Raw genomic sequence first — 17,943 nt, 5'->3', positions numbered from 1 at the left:
AAACTAGAAAATTATTGGTATTTAAAGTGATTTCTATTATTAATAAAAATTTATAAAATAATTTCTAAATTAGTATCTAAATTAGGTACCTAGGTTTTAGTTACTAATATTTTAGATTCTAATTTGGTCTCTAAAAGACTAATAGAGACTAATTTAGAATATAAAGTAGTAAGTAACTAAAACCTTGGTAGTTAAGGATTAGATACCAATTTAAAAACTATTTTATAATTTTTTATTAATAATATAAACTACTTTAGTTTATAAAATGGTCTCTAATTTAGTGAAATAGTAACTAATTATTTTGGTCTCTAAAATTAGTTTATATTTAATAATTTTCTTGTAGTGTAATATCAAAGGTGTAAGCAGAACAATCAGTAGTATGAACAAGATTGGGGAAGATATAAAGGACATCCTTAAGCTTCTCTTGGAGGAGGATTTCGTTTGTTCCCTGATGTTTTACAAGACAAGTATCAACATGGAAGTCAAAAAATACATTGTTATCACGTGCAAACCTAGAAACACTCAACAAATTTTTTGAGATAGTAGGAACATGAATTAAATGCTTTAAAGAAAACACATTATTTGTAGTGAGATCAGTATATGTAGCAGTACAACTTATTTGATAGGTAACTATGAACCATTACCTATAACTTTTTCAGAACCCTGTGAGCAGTGAGGTGATGAGAAACACAACTATCAGGGTACCAACATGGATCATGAAGACTAGTCGGTGTCCCAAGAATCGATGGTTCATCATCATCATCACTAAGGGCAGTGTGCCCAATTTTCTCGCATATTTGACATTACACCCGTTAAGAAAAGGTATTGGGTGGCACCTTGTTATAGTTCTTGGAGTTGGAAAAATGTGGTTTGGAAGAGAAATGTTGTTTACCCTTACTAGAGGTGTAATTCAAAGAAAACAGCTTGGTGCAAGTATAATTTGTATTTGAAAATGAAAGAAGGAACATAAGAAACATTTTCCTGTAGAATTTCATCCACAAAATGTTTGGCTTTTTCGATACATCCTTCCTTGAGCAAGGAAAATAGATTCAATGTCTTCCACCGTATATGGGTCAAGACATGATGTTACTAGCGTGATGAATGGATCATATTCATCGGACAATCCATCTAGTATGGCTTTAATGTGATCCTATGTAGAATCTGGGCACCCAACAACAACTAAGTTGTCCACTATTTTTTTGATTTCAAGAAGGAAAGTAGCTATAGAGCGGTCTTTCTTGGGGGTGTGCAGGAGTTGTTTGTGTTTCTTGATTTGAGCTCTTGTTTGTGTTTTTTTATTTAAGCTCTTGTTTGTGATGCATAATGAGTTTAGAGTTTACTCCAAACTTGATGAGAAGAATCCAAGCCAACCATTTTTGTAAGAATACTGGAAGTCATTGAAGCCAATAGCCATAGAAGAGATAGAACCACCTTCTACAGACATGAGGCGTGAAGGGATACACAATCCTTTCAAGAAGTGTAAAAGATCCATGCTACTTAGAGTTGCAGTGACTTGTTGTCTCCAAACTAAGAAATTATCAGTGTCAAGTTTCAAGGGTATGGGAGTAAGAAAGGTATGAGGAATAAGGGTCATAGTTTTGGAAGAAAAATTTTCAAAACTAGTAAGAATGGATGATGATAAAGTCATAATGTGCTTTGTATACCATATAAAGATGTGAGAGAGAAAGAGAAAAATATAAAAAAAAGAGTACTATTCAATGCATAAAAATGTAAAATACACACAAGAATAAGATATTTGTAGAACCCAAAACTGCATAATTATATATGCAGTTATAACTACTATTCCTAACAATAATACGTGTTTTTTAAGGAGTAAATATTCCATTTGATAGTTAAAACGTTCATCTTGAATAAAATTTTGATGTAAATGATTATTGAGTAATGAATGATCTTGCATCTAGTAAGACTTCAAAGAAAAGTTCACATTATACTTAAATTACTATATAACATGTTTGTGTGTAGTAAGTATGAGACATGTTAAAATGAAATTTAGCATGGATAAATGTGTCTTTGAGTAACTTATTATTTTTGCATCTAAATCCTTCTATTATTTCTGAATAAAAATGAATTTTGAGCTATTAAAAGTTATTATTGTTAGCTACTTTAATTAGGAGGTTACAACTAATATTATTTTAAAATTTGAAACAACCAGTGAAACCCTGAAAAAATCCATAACAAATCACACAGAAAGAAAAATAAAATGTTTATTGTTGAACATGATAAGTTTATGAAAAGTAACTGGACCCATCTACATGCACATTTTCACATTAAACTATAAAAAAATAAAGAATGAAACGCAACGCATTACGCAGGCGAGACAGGGTTCCCTGCACTCAACCTACGCACGCAATAGCACACGCAAACAGTACAACCGTTGGATAAAGATCAAACAGTTATTGTTTCGTATGGATAAATCAAACTCAAAATACGAATCTGAAACACAGACCGTTCGATCTTCATCCAAGGATTCCAATTGACGAATATACATAAACTCGCGAATTCACGAAGTCCGATTCCTTGAGAAGGAAGGTTCGACGGAAGAACCTTCTCTGACTCGCCCAACCAACCCAAACGCTTTCTCATTCCACGCGCATCCTTTTCTTCTTCTTCTTCATCAGATCATTCAGAACCCCAAAAAAAAAAAATTCACCGAAGAAGAAGAAGAAGAAGAAGAAAATGTATAGCAATTTCAAAGAACAAGCAATAGAGTACGTGAAGCAAGCGGTGGATGAAGACAACAAAGGTAATTACGCCAAAGCGTTCCAACTTTACATGAACGCGTTGGAGTACTTCAAAACGCACCTCAAGTATGAGAAGAACCCTAAGATCAAGGAGGCAATCACGCAGAAATTCACCGAGTACCTGCGTCGGGCCGAGGAGATCCGGGCCGTTCTCGACGATGGGCCTAGCGGCCCACCTTCTTCCGGGGATGCTGCCGTCGCGACCAGGCCCAAGACCAAGACCAAGCCCAAGGACGGCGCAGGCGGTGACGGAGAGGATCCTGAACAGGCCAAGCTCCGGGCCGGGCTCAACTCCGCCATCGTTAGGGAAAAGCCCGACGTGAAGTGGAACGACGTGGCGGGGTTGGAGAGCGCCAAACAAGCTCTTCAGGAAGCGGTTATCTTGCCCGTGAAGTTTCCTCAGTTTTTCACCGGTGAGGTTTTGACTTTTTGGTTTTTGATTATGCGATTGAGGGAACGGTGATGTTGTAACCTGGGACTTGAAATTTGAATTTTCTGTTGTTTGGTGGAATGGTTTGGTTGGTTCAGGTAAACGACGACCTTGGAGAGCGTTTTTGTTGTACGGACCACCGGGGACGGGTAAATCGTATTTGGCCAAGGCTGTTGCAACAGAAGCTGATTCTACGTTCTTCAGGTGGGTTTATTGGTTTTCAGATGTTTAAGCTTGATTATGGATGTGTTTGGGTGATGTTTTGCAAAATTGATTTTGGAGTGATGCGATTTGGATGTTTCTGTGTTAAAAGCAAGTTACCGGCAAAACTTTGTGTTTGTTTGGTTTCATCTTGGATTTTCCACAATCATGTTGAGATACCACCAGTTAATGTGATTTTAGATTAATTTGTGTGTTTGGTTTCACGTTGAGGAATTTATTATGGGTCTAGTATTGATCATGAGTTGAAACAACTTTGGATAGTTTTCGCATTTGGATAAAAATAATTATACTAAGTTTTAATAATGCTAACCTGCTTTTATAATAAAAATATCTAAATGTAAATCACTCCACTTTACAATCAGTTTTACCACAATCAATTCATCAAACTATCAAGTTTGTCAACGTTGATCCAAACACTCACTTAGTAATTCAATATATTTCTTTTAATTCAACAAGAAATTAGCTGAAGTTGCTTCAACTCAAAAGCAATTCTAGATCCAAAATCGAATCCTTAACATCAAACCGAACATGTGAACATTAAATTAATTCACATTAGTTGAAATTTCAACATGATTTTGTGAGAACAGAAGTCCCACATAAGAGAAAATTTACTGTGGTGCACTTCCTTGTTACAAATGGAACATAGTGTTGTCATAGTAAGACACACCAAAATCATTTCCTTTTCTTTTTTCTACCTTAGTGCTTGAGAAAAATGAAGAGAGGAATTTTTTTTTTCCTTGAAGGTTCTCACAGAACAGTGTTATTTTTCTCCTTGGATTTAGAGAGAAGGGTATTGCATTTCTTCTTAAAAATTACATTGTTGTCTATTATATGTTATGTACATCTTTTCATCTTTTATTTTAGTTGAGTTCCTATGTTGTTACTCTGGTACTTAAAGTGCTATCAGAGTTTGGTTGCTGATTTATATTGCTGCTATTGATTCTGGAATAGTGTTGTGAATAAATCTTAGTAAGTTCTATGATTGCTACTAGTCTAATCTTTCACAGAAGAAAATAATTATTCCTCTTACTGGTAAAAGGTGTGGTAGTGTGACTGTGTATGTTTAAAAAGGTTTTGACAAAAGAAAAGCTTGATATTTAAGTGTCTCTATTAGTGACCTACTTCTTTTTCATAGGAACTTACTTGGTGTGTTGGTTAATGGTACTATTCATAGCGAAAAGTCGGTTAACTATGACAGTAAAATATGAGATAGTGATGTTCAATGAGAATAATTTCTCATTGTGGAAGTTGAAGACTAAAACAATTTTGACAAAAGACAATTGTGGAGATGCAATTGAAGAAAGACCCATGAGCATCATGAATCAATGGTGGAAAGAAATTAAGACAATGTTATCGCAAATTTGCACTCAGCAATGAGAAATGTGGTTTTGTCTAGCATTGCGAAAAAGACTACTGCTAAGGAGAGTTGTGACACTCTCATCAAATTGTGCGAGGTTAAGTCACTTCACACAAGAATATTCTTGAAGAGAAAACACTGTACTCTTTGAATGAGTGAGTATACATCAATGATAGACCACATCAACAATTTGAATGTTATTTGTGTAGCTTTCAGCAAAAAATTTAACATAGTTGAAAATGAATGTGTAAAGCTTCTACTTTTGAGTTTACCTAATTTGTACGATAGAATGTGGCTCTAGTAGAAGTCAAACTCATGGTGGATCAAAGTTTCTAAGTAAGAAGAATATCAAATGCCATTGTGGCAAGAGAGGACACAGAAAAATTGTTGACATAGGAAGATTGGAGGAAAGAACTCTATGGCTCTAGTAGAAGTCAAACTCTTGGTGGATCAAAGTTTCTAAGTAAGAAGAATATCAAATGCCATTATGGCAAGAGAGGACACACAAAGAAAAATTGTTGACATAGGAAGATTGGAGGAAAGAACTCTATAGCATTAACCTCACAAGGTTGTGTTGCAAGTACCTCAAAAGATGAAGATATTCTAGTTAACGAAGCAGTAATAAGTTCTAATGGTGAAAAATCAGTTACATCATAGGTGGATAGTGGAATCAGGTGCAACTTGACACTTGACTCCACATCGGGATAGATTTTACACTTATGAATTGATCTCAGGTGGATTTGTGTTCATGGGAAATGATCATGCCTTAGACGCACTTGGAGTCAGTACTGTCAAGATAAAATTGTATGATGGTATTGTATACACAGTTCAAGGGGTATGACATATGAAGGACTTGGAAGAAGAATCTATTGCTAATTGGGAAATTAGATGACCTTGGGTGTAAGATCCATATTGAAGGTGAGATTTTAAAGGTGGTGGGAGGAAATTTGGTACTGATGCAGAGAAAATCATGGCAAATTTATACGTGCTTTTAGGAGATAGTTGCAATAAGTATATACAACAGTTGGATCAACAAGTTAAGAAGAAACAATAATGATGTCACATTACAAACTTGATCATATGTTAGAGCAAGGTTTGAAAATCCATGTGGAATGTAATCTCTTACTCAGCCTCAAAGAGGTTACTTTACCTTTCCATGAGCACTATGTGATAAGCAAACAACATAGATTAAAGTTGGCTAACGTACTACTAGAAACAAACACATACTAGTAGACTATATTCATTTTGATGTGTAGGAATCACCAATATTATCCCTTGGAGGAGCAAAATGTTATGAATCATTCATTGATGATTACTCTAGGAGATTGTGGATGTAGTCCATCAAGATAAAGTCATATGTGCTTCCTGTATTCAAGGAATTCAAAGCACGAGTAGAGCTTGAAACTGGGAAAAGAATCAAGTGCTTAAGGACAATTAATGGAAATAAATATATAGATGGAGAGTTTTTAGCATTTTGCAAGCAAGTGGGTATTGCAAAGACAATTTTATGTTCCACATACATCTCAACAAAATGTTGTGGTAGAGTAGGTGAACAAAACTGTTATGGACAGAACAAGAGCTATGCTAGAACGAGAGTGATCAAGCCTTTCTAGATAAAAGCAGTTACAAGTTACAACTATTTGTTACGTGATAAATTGATCATTGTCAACAATTGGTTTGAAGACATTGATGGAGATGTGGAAAGACAAACCAACTTGTTGTTCTTTCTTACATGTATTTTGTTGTCCTGTGTCCGTGATGTTTAACTCCCAAGAAAGAACAAAGTTGGATCCAAAATCTATATTCTTGGACTATGCTAACAATATGAAAGGGGTATCGCTAGTGGTATCTAAGTATCTACAAGGTTGTTGGTAGCAGAGATGTAGTTTTTGAAAAAATTGAATTGCAAAATGAGCATACAAATGATAGGTATAGAAGGGACACTGCGCAGATAGAGAAGAAACTTTCAAATGATTCTTCTCAGTTAGAACATGAGCATGAAGAACAAGAGCCAAATGAGATTAGTAATGGAGGGCTCTGATGATCAACATGAGAAAAAGTTAAACCATCTTAACACTCACAATATGTTATGACAAACCATGATGCGTATCGTCTTCTAAATGAAGGAAAGCCTTCAACTTTTCAAGAGAATGTGAGTAGTTAAGATGCTTCTTTGTGGATGATGACAATGCAAGAAGAAATAGAGGCTTTTCTTAGAAACAAGACATGAACACTTGTTGAACTTCCAAAAGGTCGAAGGCTTTCCTAGTATTTCCTAGTAAACCAAAATTAGAAAGGAAAAATAGTTTCTCCTTTAAGGTTTTCCTAGTATTTGCTTTTCTTATTTCCTAGAGATAGTGCTATTGTTTTCTCCTTGAAGCGACAGAGGTATTGCAATTTTTCTTTCCTTTAGTAAAGCTACATTATTGGTTAATGTCTATTTTACTCCTTTTTCAACTTTTATTTTAGTTGTGAGTCTTTATGCTGTTACTCTGGTTTCTAACAGATCTTGGATTATCCAATGCGAAATGAAACACACACTAAGTTTGGTTTATGAATGTGTGTCCATACGGATGATTGCACATCATCAACATTGTTATTGTTAAAATTTTCAATGAGTGACATTGCTTTGCACATATTCTTGATTATGATTGATTTAGTTCCTCGTGCTTGTGCATGCAAATCAAACAGTTATGTCTTCAGTGATTTTATATGGAAAAATAAGGTTGTAAACGTGAGTGCTTAGGTGGGCATTTTTTTGCAGCATTTTTTAACTTTTGAGTTCTTCTCCAGTGTTTCTTCATCAGACCTGGTTTCAAAGTGGATGGGTGAAAGTGAAAAGCTGGTTTCAAATCTTTTCGAAATGGCTCGTGAAAGTGCACCATCTATCATATTCATTGATGAAATAGATTCTTTGTGTGGTCAGCGTGGAGAGGGTAATGAGAGTGAGGCTTCAAGACGAATTAAAACTGAAGTTCTGGTTCAGATGCAGGTAATAAATTTATGGTGTCAAGTCGGTATGGGGATATGTTCATTAGATCAATATTTTTTAGTTTACATCTGAATTGCATTCTGCGGAACTAGTGAAGAAGCTTGTAGACCGGTTTAGGATGTTGATGAATTATCCTTACTTTATTTGAAGAACAAGGTTGAACTAATTAAGGTTCATCTCCTTATCAATAGTTTTTGGGTCTCTTTTGTTTCCTTTAATAAGCCATCTAGAGCTATGTGACACATTAACTTTTGATGTTGGGATGTCTTTAAAATATCTCATTAAATCATTTTTGTCTTAGAATATTTTGTAAAATCTTAGAATATTAGTTTGTTGCTTCTTTGGGTTAGTGGCCTTTTCATATTAGCTGGAGTAATACTATCTATACTAGTCCTATTTTTTTTAATAATTATTGTTTTATAATAGCTAGGACTAGTGCAGTGAGTTTATGCCTAACAACAGTAACCAAGAAGGACATAAAAGAATTTTTAAGAAGAATCATATGACAAATAATATCTTTGAAGATTTGGTCTTTAATTGAGTTGAATGATATTGTGTGATTCATGTTTTATGTAGAAAGGACTGTTATACATGATGTATTCTACAAATTTCTCATAGTATTCCACCATTGTGCAAATTGCCTTATATCTACATTATCTTCTTTTTTGTATTTCCTTGTTTCCTGAAATTGTGACTCTTGACATAAATTATTCAATATTTTAGTCGTGTGAACATTTGCAGTTGTTTTTTTTTTTGGCATCCATAATCACTTGACTGGCCAGGCCTAGATTTGGTTATAGTATTACTACCCTTTTTTTTCCTGTAAAAGAATCTGTAAAGTAACATATTGGATGATTTTTAGCCATATAGAAAGTTGCACGCACTTTTTGATTAATGACTCGAGTCTTTGTCATATTTAGCTTTTTTTTATTAGGCTGAACACAGTAGCTAGTATCTTTTTTTTCAAAAAGTAGTGTTCGAACTATCCCCTCCCCCTGTAATTAATGTTATTATGCACCCTTATTGTACTAATTCAGAAGATTCAAGGTTTCCATCATAATGTAGGTTTTCCACTTTATTTACGTTGTAGGGTGTAGGACACAATGATCAGAAGGTTCTTGTTCTAGCAGCTACAAATACACCTTATGCTCTAGACCAGGTAAGAACAAAATAGTTCTGGTTACTAATTCTTTTCTGAGTCAACGGGATACTATTTTGATTAATCGAGTTGTTATTGTAGGCAATAAGGCGACGTTTTGATAAGCGAATATACATACCCCTACCAGATTTGAAGGCTCGCCAACACATGTTCAAGGTATGGGCATTATACACGATGATGTTCATCGAAGGATTGGTCTTATTATGTATTGTGAACCTAGCAAACGGTCTTACTATGCCTTTTTCTTGGTTGATAAATTGAACAGGTTCACCTAGGAGATACTCCCCATAATTTGACCGAAAGCGATTTTGAACATTTGGCTCGCAAGACAGGGGGGTTTTCAGGTTCAGATATATCTGTCTGTGTAAGTTGGACTTCTATGTGAAATACCTGGTTACAATGATAATTTTTATTTAGATGAATTTCAAGGTAAAGGTAATTTTTCTACAGGTGAAAGATGTTTTATTTGAACCTGTTCGCAAAACCCAAGATGCCATGTTTTTCTTTAAGAATTCTGAGGGTATGTGGATTCCATGTGGAGCAAAGCAACAAAGTGCAATACAAATTACAATGCAGGAGCTTGCTGCGAAAGGACTTGCTTCACAGGTATTCAAGCTGATGCACATTTTGATCACAGTAGGACTCCAAAATTTCATTTTCTAACTCATTATTGAAGAGTAATAATTTTTATGTTCCTGTTTGCTCTACAGATCCTGCCACCACCTATATCGAGGACAGATTTTGACAAAGTACTTGCTAGACAAAGACCCACTGTAAGCAAGGCCGACCTCGATGTTCATGAGAGATTCACAAAGGAGTTCGGAGAGGAAGGATAATTCTGACGGAATTTTTCTTCGACTATCTGCACTAGTTTAAACATGTTATGATTTGTAATTTACAGAACTATTGGATCAAGTGAAATGCATAATTTTACTTCTCATAAATTGTGTATAAAAACAGTCTGAAATTATCAGAAAAATAAATTTCATGTGAATATGTGGTGATGGTTACTCATGTTTGTCTGCATTTCAATGTAGGATTCTTTTTAGGTTTGAGTGTTTTTTTCAAATTCTAGGGGAGTTGGGAATTTCAGCTGCTGTGCTTCACCAAGCTGTAACAGACAGACTAATTTAACCATAAAATATAGTTTTCAACAGATTGTTCAACCAGATGTGAGATTAGTTTACACTGCAAATTACTCCTAAAAGAGCATGTAAATTGTATAAGGTGTGATTCACCTATGTGAAAACATTCTTGGCAAGGTTTCTTGATAGAGTTAGAAGTCAACAACAGAAACAGATAACTTTTCAGTCACCTCTTTGTTTCAATCACATGATGATTTGAAGTAACGTGTAACCTGTCAGGTTACGATCAGTTCTAAGTGTGAGGGAGGTGATCAGCCAAATGGACATATAAATTCAAAATAGTTTGTGATGCAGATGAAAAACTAGTGTTAAGCAAGAAAACCTCAGTAGAAGGATTCAATCATTTCTACTTGGTATGCCAACGTAAATCTGGACACGTTTGTTCGGATTCTTAGTGCTGCATTTTTTTTACTATTAACTATTTTCTGATATGAATATATGAATTTTATAATTTTTCTTATTATTTAACTTATAAAAGTAGTTTATTTTTCTTAATGATAGAACTCTGAGTTTTTTTGACAAAATTGTAGTTATCTTAAGACAAAATTGTGTATTTACATATATGATTGAATTATTTCAAATTAAACCGATTCTTTTTTTATTGAACCGGTTTGATTTGGATTTTGCATTTTTTTTTTTGAAAAATCAAACCAATCTGAACCAATGAAAATAGATTGTTCTGGATTCTTTTTTTTCAAAATCTGATCTAACTCATAAACACCTATAGCAGAAACAATTGAATAACGGAGTATCTTTGGAAGAAGCATGCAGTAAAGAACTATAGTTTGTTTTTTTTTCTTTCTAAAAGACTCTATTGTACTGTAGCTTTTGGTATCTGGGTGAGCATATGCCATTTGTGGTTGCTAATAACACTCTCAAATTCAGACAAATGGAAGACCCATCGTCCTTTTATGTTTTAAATATTGGACAATTTGTGTTAGTTCTCTACAATGCAGCTGTGAATGATACAAGTTTGAATCCAATAATTGCTGTTTATAATTCGTCCAAATGCTGTTAGTTCGTTAAATATATATATATATATATATATATATATATATATTCATCTTATCTCCTTTTGTGAATGTCATTTTACTTTCTAAAGAATCCCACCAAGTAATAAACAGAAAAATATAAAGCCGGCAACTGAATTTTTTATATGTCAGGGCAAGTGAGTTTGTCAGTTTTGGCTATAAAATGGACGAATCACCAACCATAAAATTAGTCACCATTTTCACATTCAGCTTTCTATTCTGGACCCTTTCAGTGTATCATGGGGTTTACCAAAGTTTTAGGCTATTCCTCCCTTCTCCTTTTCATTTGGTATACTTTGGTAAATGGATCCACCCCGAAGGTAAGGAGCATATTCACTTGGACTTGATGCATGCATGGTGTCTACGAGAGTTGCATGCATGCACAGCCTCTGAGCTACAATAGAAGCTCTAAACTAACTCTTGGATTTGCTTTGATACAGCATCATATAATTTATATGGGAGATCATTCACACCCTAATTCAGAATCCGTAATCAGAGCAAACCATGAGATATTAGCTTCAGTTACTGGAAGGCATGTCACCCAATTTGAGATAGAATTCATGGAATTAATTCTAACTATCAGTGTTCTTCTAATTTTAATTTATTTGGAAAAGGACTAATTTTGGCCAAAATGGACTTCCTGTGTACATTTCTTTCTACTTTTCAGTCTGAGTGAAGCAAAGGCAACAACCATCCACCATTACTCTAAAAGCTTTCAAGGCTTCTCAGCTATGATTACACCTGAGCAAGCTCATCAACTTGCAGGTATTGTATTCAAGTGTTATATGCTTCTGTCTTCATCTTTCCACTATATTGGACAAGGAAACAATGAGGACTAATTCACTATTTGAAAATGGCTTCTCAATTTAAAATATGTGGCTCCAATTTGGAGTTGTATTTGCTCAAGTTTCAGAGTGAAAAAACATATTCTATATGGAATCCACCAACCATTTACTTGCTCAGGCTCTGAACAACGTTTTTGAATTGTGTTTCAGAACATAAATCTGTAGTGTCCGTTTTTGAGAGCAAAATGAATAAACTCCACACAACACATTCTTGGGATTTTCTTGGATTGGATACTATCTACTTGAGCAATCCTAAAGCATTAGACACCGCATCCGAAGTCATTGTTGGCGTCATTGACTCTGGTTAATACTTTCTTTTTACACTCCTTTTTTCTGTCATTTTGATTAAAAATGAGTGACTCAACAACATTGGTTTTCAGGAATCTGGCCAGAATCGGAAAGCTTCACCGATCATGGAGTAGGTCCCGTGCCCAAAAAATTCAAAGGAGAGTGTGTTGCTGGTGATAAGTTTACACTAGCCAATTGCAACAAGTAAGAATTCAAAATCCATCATAGACTGCTTTTAAGATGGATTACTATATTGAAGTAAATAAATTATGCATTTGAAGCTGTTAAAGCTTAATGTAAAATCAGTCACATGTTTTCACCTAATAGTTTAAAATATGTGACACGCTATTAGGATGTCTATGACAAAGTGGTCTAGATTTCTACTTCTAACTTTGCCAACCTAATTCTTCTAATAAGAAAAACTAGATTTCAGCACAAGGTAGATGGACCAGTGTATTATCCATATTATCCACGCTTTCAAAGTTCATAGCATTCTCTTACATGAATGAATGTGTTCAGATTCATCATACAAGTATTCATGTTCCCACACCCCATAGGCTAAACTTTTTCGATAGCAGGTTTATGGCAGAAACTTGTGCTATGCTATAGATATGTAGAGATTGTCATTTGATAACTATGTCACTCACCTGGAGTTTGGATTTTTCAGGAAAATTATTGGTGCTCGGTTCTATTCAAAAGGGTTTGAAGCAGAAAATGGTCCTCTAGACGGTTTTGGCAGTAAGATATTTTTCCGGTCAGCTCGAGATAGTGATGGACATGGAACACACACAGCTTCCACAATAGCAGGGTCCACTGTTGCTAATGCCAGCTTATTTGGCATTGCCAAAGGAACAGCTAGAGGTGGTGCCCCAAGTGCTAGACTTTCCATCTACAAGGCCTGTTGGTTTGGGTTTTGCAGTGATGCTGATATTCTTTCAGCAGTGGATGATGCTATCCATGACGGCGTTGACATACTATCTCTTTCTCTTGGTCCTAATCCTCCCCAGCCAATTTACTTCGAAGATGCAGTCAGTTTAGGAACATTCCATGCATTTCAAAAGGGTATTCTTGTTTCTGCTTCAGCTGGAAACTCAGTTTTTCCACGTACTGCCTGCAATGTTGCTCCTTGGATCCTCACTGTTGCTGCTAGCTCTATAGACAGGGAATTCAGTTCAAATATCTACCTTGGTAACTCAAAGGTCTTAAAGGTGAAGTCAATAACGAACTATTTTCTAAATTTTAACACTAATATACATCTAATGCATATCAACCTTAGTTACGAAATTAAGAATGGTTCATAAATGCCATCAGGGTTCTTCTTTGAATCCAATAAAAATGAAGCACTCGCATGGTTTGATATATGGAAGTGCTGCTGCAGCTGCTGGAGTTCCAGCTATAAATGCAAGGTATTCTCTTTGTTATTTGGCTAAGCACAAACTTTGTTGTTGCTAAATGTTTTTAAGTCCAAGACATCTAGAGTGACATGATTGAATTTTTAATCCTATTTCCTTGATTTCTCCATGTAACAGCTTCTGCAAGAACAATACTCTGAATCCTACCTTAATCAAGGGTAAAATTGTGATCTGTACAATCGAGAATTTCAGTGATGATAGACAAGAGAAGGCTATACAAATAAGGCAAGGTGGGGGTGTTGGAATGATACTTATTGATCATAATGCCAAAGATATTGGTTTTCAATTTGTCATCCCAAGCACTCTCATTGGTCAGGATGCTGTAGAAGAGCTTCAAGCATATGTAAAGACAGATAAGTGAGTTTTAAAAGTTTGTCAAATAGAGAAACAAATCTCTAATATCAAAGTTAGTCACACTTCATTGTCAGAAGATTGATCCATAAAACATCGTACACTAATGCTTTATTATGTCAGGAATCCCACTGCAAGAATCATCCCAACAGTAACTGTAGTTGGTACCAAACCAGCACCAGAAATGGCAGCTTTTTCTTCCATAGGGCCAAATATAATAACACCAGACATTATTAAGGCAAGTTTCCTTAGACTCATTGGACTATATGTTTGGACTGCATGGACTGGATTCTTCCTAGTTAACCTTTTTTTGTTGACACTGAAAGAATATAGAGGACATAGATACTCATGTATGATAACTATAGTGTGCTATAATCCAACTCTGCAGCCAGATATCACAGGACCTGGAGTGAATATTTTGGCAGCATGGTCTCCAGTAGGAACTGATGCCACAGTTGAACAACGACCTGTCAACTATAACATCATTTCAGGAACATCAATGTCTTGCCCACACATAACTGCAGTTGCAGCAATTATAAAATCTCACCACCCATCTTGGGGTCCTGCAGCCATAATGTCTTCAATAATGACAACAGGTAAGTTTTTCATGCTTCAAAAGTTCCCGGCAACTACCAAAGTCATGAGAATAGATGTTTATTATTGTGATCACCGTTTTTTCCCAATGTTACAGCAACAGTTACGGATAACACACACCACCTCATAAGACGAGATCCAAATGGAACTCAAACCACACCATTTGACTATGGATCTGGACATGTTAACCCAGTTGCATCACTCAATCCGGGATTAGTATATGAATTTCATTCCCAAGATGTTCTCAATTTTCTGTGCAGCAATGGAGCAAGCCCAGCACAACTTAAAAACCTCACTGGGGATCTTACTCAATGCCATAAACCTCTTACAGCTTCCAACAACTTCAATTATCCTTCAATTGGTGTGTCCAACTTGAATGGAAGTTTATCAGTTTATCGTACAGTTACTTATTATGGTCAGGAGCCAACAGTGTATTCTGCAAGTATTGAAAATCCATCTGGTGTGAAGGTTACAGTTACTCCAGCAGAATTGAAGTTCGGGAAACCTGGGGAGAAGATAACTTTCAGGATTGATTTCTTCCCTTTCAAGCAAAGCAATGGAAACTTTGTGTTTGGCTCCTTGATATGGAATAATGGCAAACATAGGGTCAGGAGTCCTATTGGTCTCAATGTACTCTCTACTTAATGTGGAGTGCTTCTTGGTCCTTACCATTATTGAGTTTACACCTAAGAAAATGCATTTATTTATATCACTTTCATTTCTGCAATAAAAGAAAGGTTCAACTCAAACAAATATTGTCAGGTGCCTGTGATCATCAGTGCAAATGTTCTCTGAATCATGGAAAAAATAATTAGTATTGTATTGCCACTGTATCATTGTGTTTTTTCTGGATGGTTAACCTTTGTCAAAGCCAGGTGATTTTTATGTAAGCACAATGTGTTTGTTGTGGTTAAACTTTGTCTAGTTTTTGAAAGGTTAGTGTAGGCCATTATACCTGTAATGTAACAATTATCATCAACGTGAAGCAATAAGCATATTGCCTTACCATAATTACAAATAAAATTGATTGTTTCATTTATTAAGAAGTAAACTTTAAGACTAAATCAGCCTCATAAAACCGGCTTATAAAACCGGCTTATAAGGTGAGGTTTGCACCCACTTTTATACAATTAAATGTCATTATCTCTAGTCGATGTGGGATCTCCAACACACACCCCAACTTGTGTATTAGAGAATAAAATACATAGTGATATAAGAAAAAGATTAAGACCTAGCTGAAACAGAAAATGAAAGTTTGGTCAAGCAAACAAAGTTCAATAACTTAAAACAGAACAACTAAATATGTTAATAACATTGTCCGTTTTTCTTTTTCTAAATTTGGTATGGAAGTGAAATCAAATCTTACTTGAATTAATAACAATACTTTGAATAAGAAAATATGTAAAGCACCTTTTAATAGCTGAATATCACATGAAGTACAAGCTCCAATGTTGTGAACTATGGTTCAATTTCTTGCAGGAAGGGTTGTTTACATGTTCGACCAATGTCTTCTGACATGATTGTCTCTCAAAGAAGACACATGAGAAGAAACAGTTCCAAAGTACACTGAATATTTCTCCAAGCTGTGTTCTTGACGTTTTTAAACTGTTATTGTGATTTTCAATTTTCCATTTTGGTTAAATTTTTCTCCTCTTTATTACCCGAAAACAAAGGATAAAGATTTAAGTTAAAATGAATATAATCCAAAGTGAACACAAGTTTTTAATCAAACAAATTTCTTTTACTGTAATAAAGTGGACACTCTTAAGGAATAATTTAGAAGAAAAGCATATTTTATCTAAAAGGAAACTAAAAATCTAGATAATTGGAAGAATTATCAAGCCTTATCTTGAAGAACTTCTTAGTGTTGAATCTTCTTTGGTTCCTTTGATTGACTTCATCGAAACCATTATCTGTGCTTTGGAATCTTAGTTTGTTGCTTTCTTTGAGATCACCGTTTTGTACTTCTTGAATCCTGAAAGTCGACATCAGTAAATTCAATTAATACTTAGCTTGATTTTACTTTTTTCCAGCACCATAGCTTTTGTTTTAAAAGAAAAAGAACATTGAAATGAAACTTGTGCACTGTAAACATAATTTGTAGTAGTCGCAAATAATATTGTTGTGAAAGATACTAATATGAGTCCAGCAAATGATGATCATGTTCTGTGGGTTTTAAAATTATAAGTTACTATAAAGTAGTAGAACGAGAGTTTGGATAGGTGAAAGGTCAAAAGTTGTGAGTGAAATTTTAATTATGTTATTAGTGGGATTTTAAGGTTAAATGAAGATTTTTCTATAAGAGCTTTCTAAAGCCTATAAATAGGATGTTCTCCCAGTTGTAATATGCACCACAGAAAGAAATACAATAGAGAAATACAAGAAGAAGAGTTTCTCTTTAAAAAAAATCCAAGTGTGAGTGGTTGTCTGTTTTTCAATTTGGTATCAAAGCCAATGGCAAATGTGACGGGTCAAATACCGCTACCATGGTTAACGAAGGCGACCATATATGATAACTGGTGCATTCAAATGAAAGCTCTTCTCAGTTCTCAAGATGCATGGGAGGTGGTCGAAGAAGGTTTCGAAGAACCAATAGATACTGCAAGTTACACGGCAACTCAAACCAAGGCGTTGAAAGAGATGTGATCAAAGGATAAGGCGACACTATACATGTTGTTCTGAGCAGTTGATGAGTCGGGCTTTGAGAAGATTGCCAGTGCAACTACTTCAAAAGAAGCGTGGGACATCTTTAAAAAGGTGTTCAAAGGAGTTGAGTGAGTTAAGCAAGTGCGTCTACAAACTCTTCGTGGTGAGTTGGAGAGCATGAAGATGATGGAGTCGTAAAGTGTATCTGACTACATTACACATGTACAGACTGTGGTGAATCAATTCAACCGAAAAGGTGAAACGTTGACCGATGCACGAGTTGTGGAGAAGATTTTGAGAACATTAACCGATAATTTTGAGAGTATTGTGTGCGCAATAGAAGAGTCAAAGGACCTAACGACGCTCACTGTTGACGAGCTCGTCGGTTCACTCGAGACACACGAGTAACGGAAGAAGAAGAAGGAGGAGGAAACACTCGAGTAAGCACTTCAAACCAAGGCGTCAATCAAAGACAAAAAAGTACTCTATCATCAAAACTCTAGAAGTAAAGGGCGTGGCTGTGGAAGTCATGGAAATGGTCATGGTAGTAAAGGCACTAGTCATGAAGGGTACTATAAGGAGAAGGAACAGTTGAGCCAACCAAATTGGCGTGGAAGAGGACGTGGTCGAGGAAGAGGCGGTCGATCAAATTACTCCAATATCAAGTGCTACAAATGTCACAAATATGATCACTATGCGAAGGATTGCA

General features: G+C 35.3%; 2 protein-coding genes across 2 annotated transcripts; both read left to right on the top strand.

Moving 5' to 3' along the window:
- Positions 1 to 2,327: 2,327 nt before the first annotated feature.
- On the top strand, positions 2,328 to 9,932 carry LOC137838591 (protein SUPPRESSOR OF K(+) TRANSPORT GROWTH DEFECT 1-like). The gene is made up of 8 exons (XM_068647854.1): positions 2,328 to 3,175; positions 3,291 to 3,396; positions 7,565 to 7,763; positions 8,854 to 8,922; positions 9,004 to 9,078; positions 9,188 to 9,286; positions 9,373 to 9,528; positions 9,633 to 9,932. Exons 1-8 carry the CDS (start codon positions 2,698 to 2,700, stop codon positions 9,756 to 9,758), a joined length of 1,308 nt encoding a protein of 435 aa, XP_068503955.1. The 5' UTR covers positions 2,328 to 2,697; the 3' UTR covers positions 9,759 to 9,932.
- Positions 9,933 to 11,244: 1,312 nt separating this feature from the next.
- On the top strand, positions 11,245 to 15,494 carry LOC137822963 (subtilisin-like serine-protease S). Its single transcript, XM_068628013.1, has 11 exons — positions 11,245 to 11,418; positions 11,539 to 11,630; positions 11,766 to 11,863; positions 12,094 to 12,246; positions 12,324 to 12,435; positions 12,899 to 13,439; positions 13,543 to 13,637; positions 13,761 to 14,000; positions 14,118 to 14,232; positions 14,383 to 14,590; positions 14,686 to 15,494. Exons 1-11 carry the CDS (start codon positions 11,338 to 11,340, stop codon positions 15,231 to 15,233), a joined length of 2,283 nt encoding a protein of 760 aa, XP_068484114.1. The 5' UTR covers positions 11,245 to 11,337; the 3' UTR covers positions 15,234 to 15,494.
- Positions 15,495 to 17,943: the final 2,449 nt, after the last annotated feature.

This window comes from Phaseolus vulgaris, chromosome 11 (genome assembly GCF_000499845.2).
Source record: "Phaseolus vulgaris cultivar G19833 chromosome 11, P. vulgaris v2.0, whole genome shotgun sequence".
Classification (NCBI taxonomy): Eukaryota; Viridiplantae; Streptophyta; class Magnoliopsida; order Fabales; family Fabaceae; genus Phaseolus; species Phaseolus vulgaris.
Note: the sequence above shows the minus strand (reverse complement) of the source record. Positions and strands in the feature narration are given on the sequence as shown.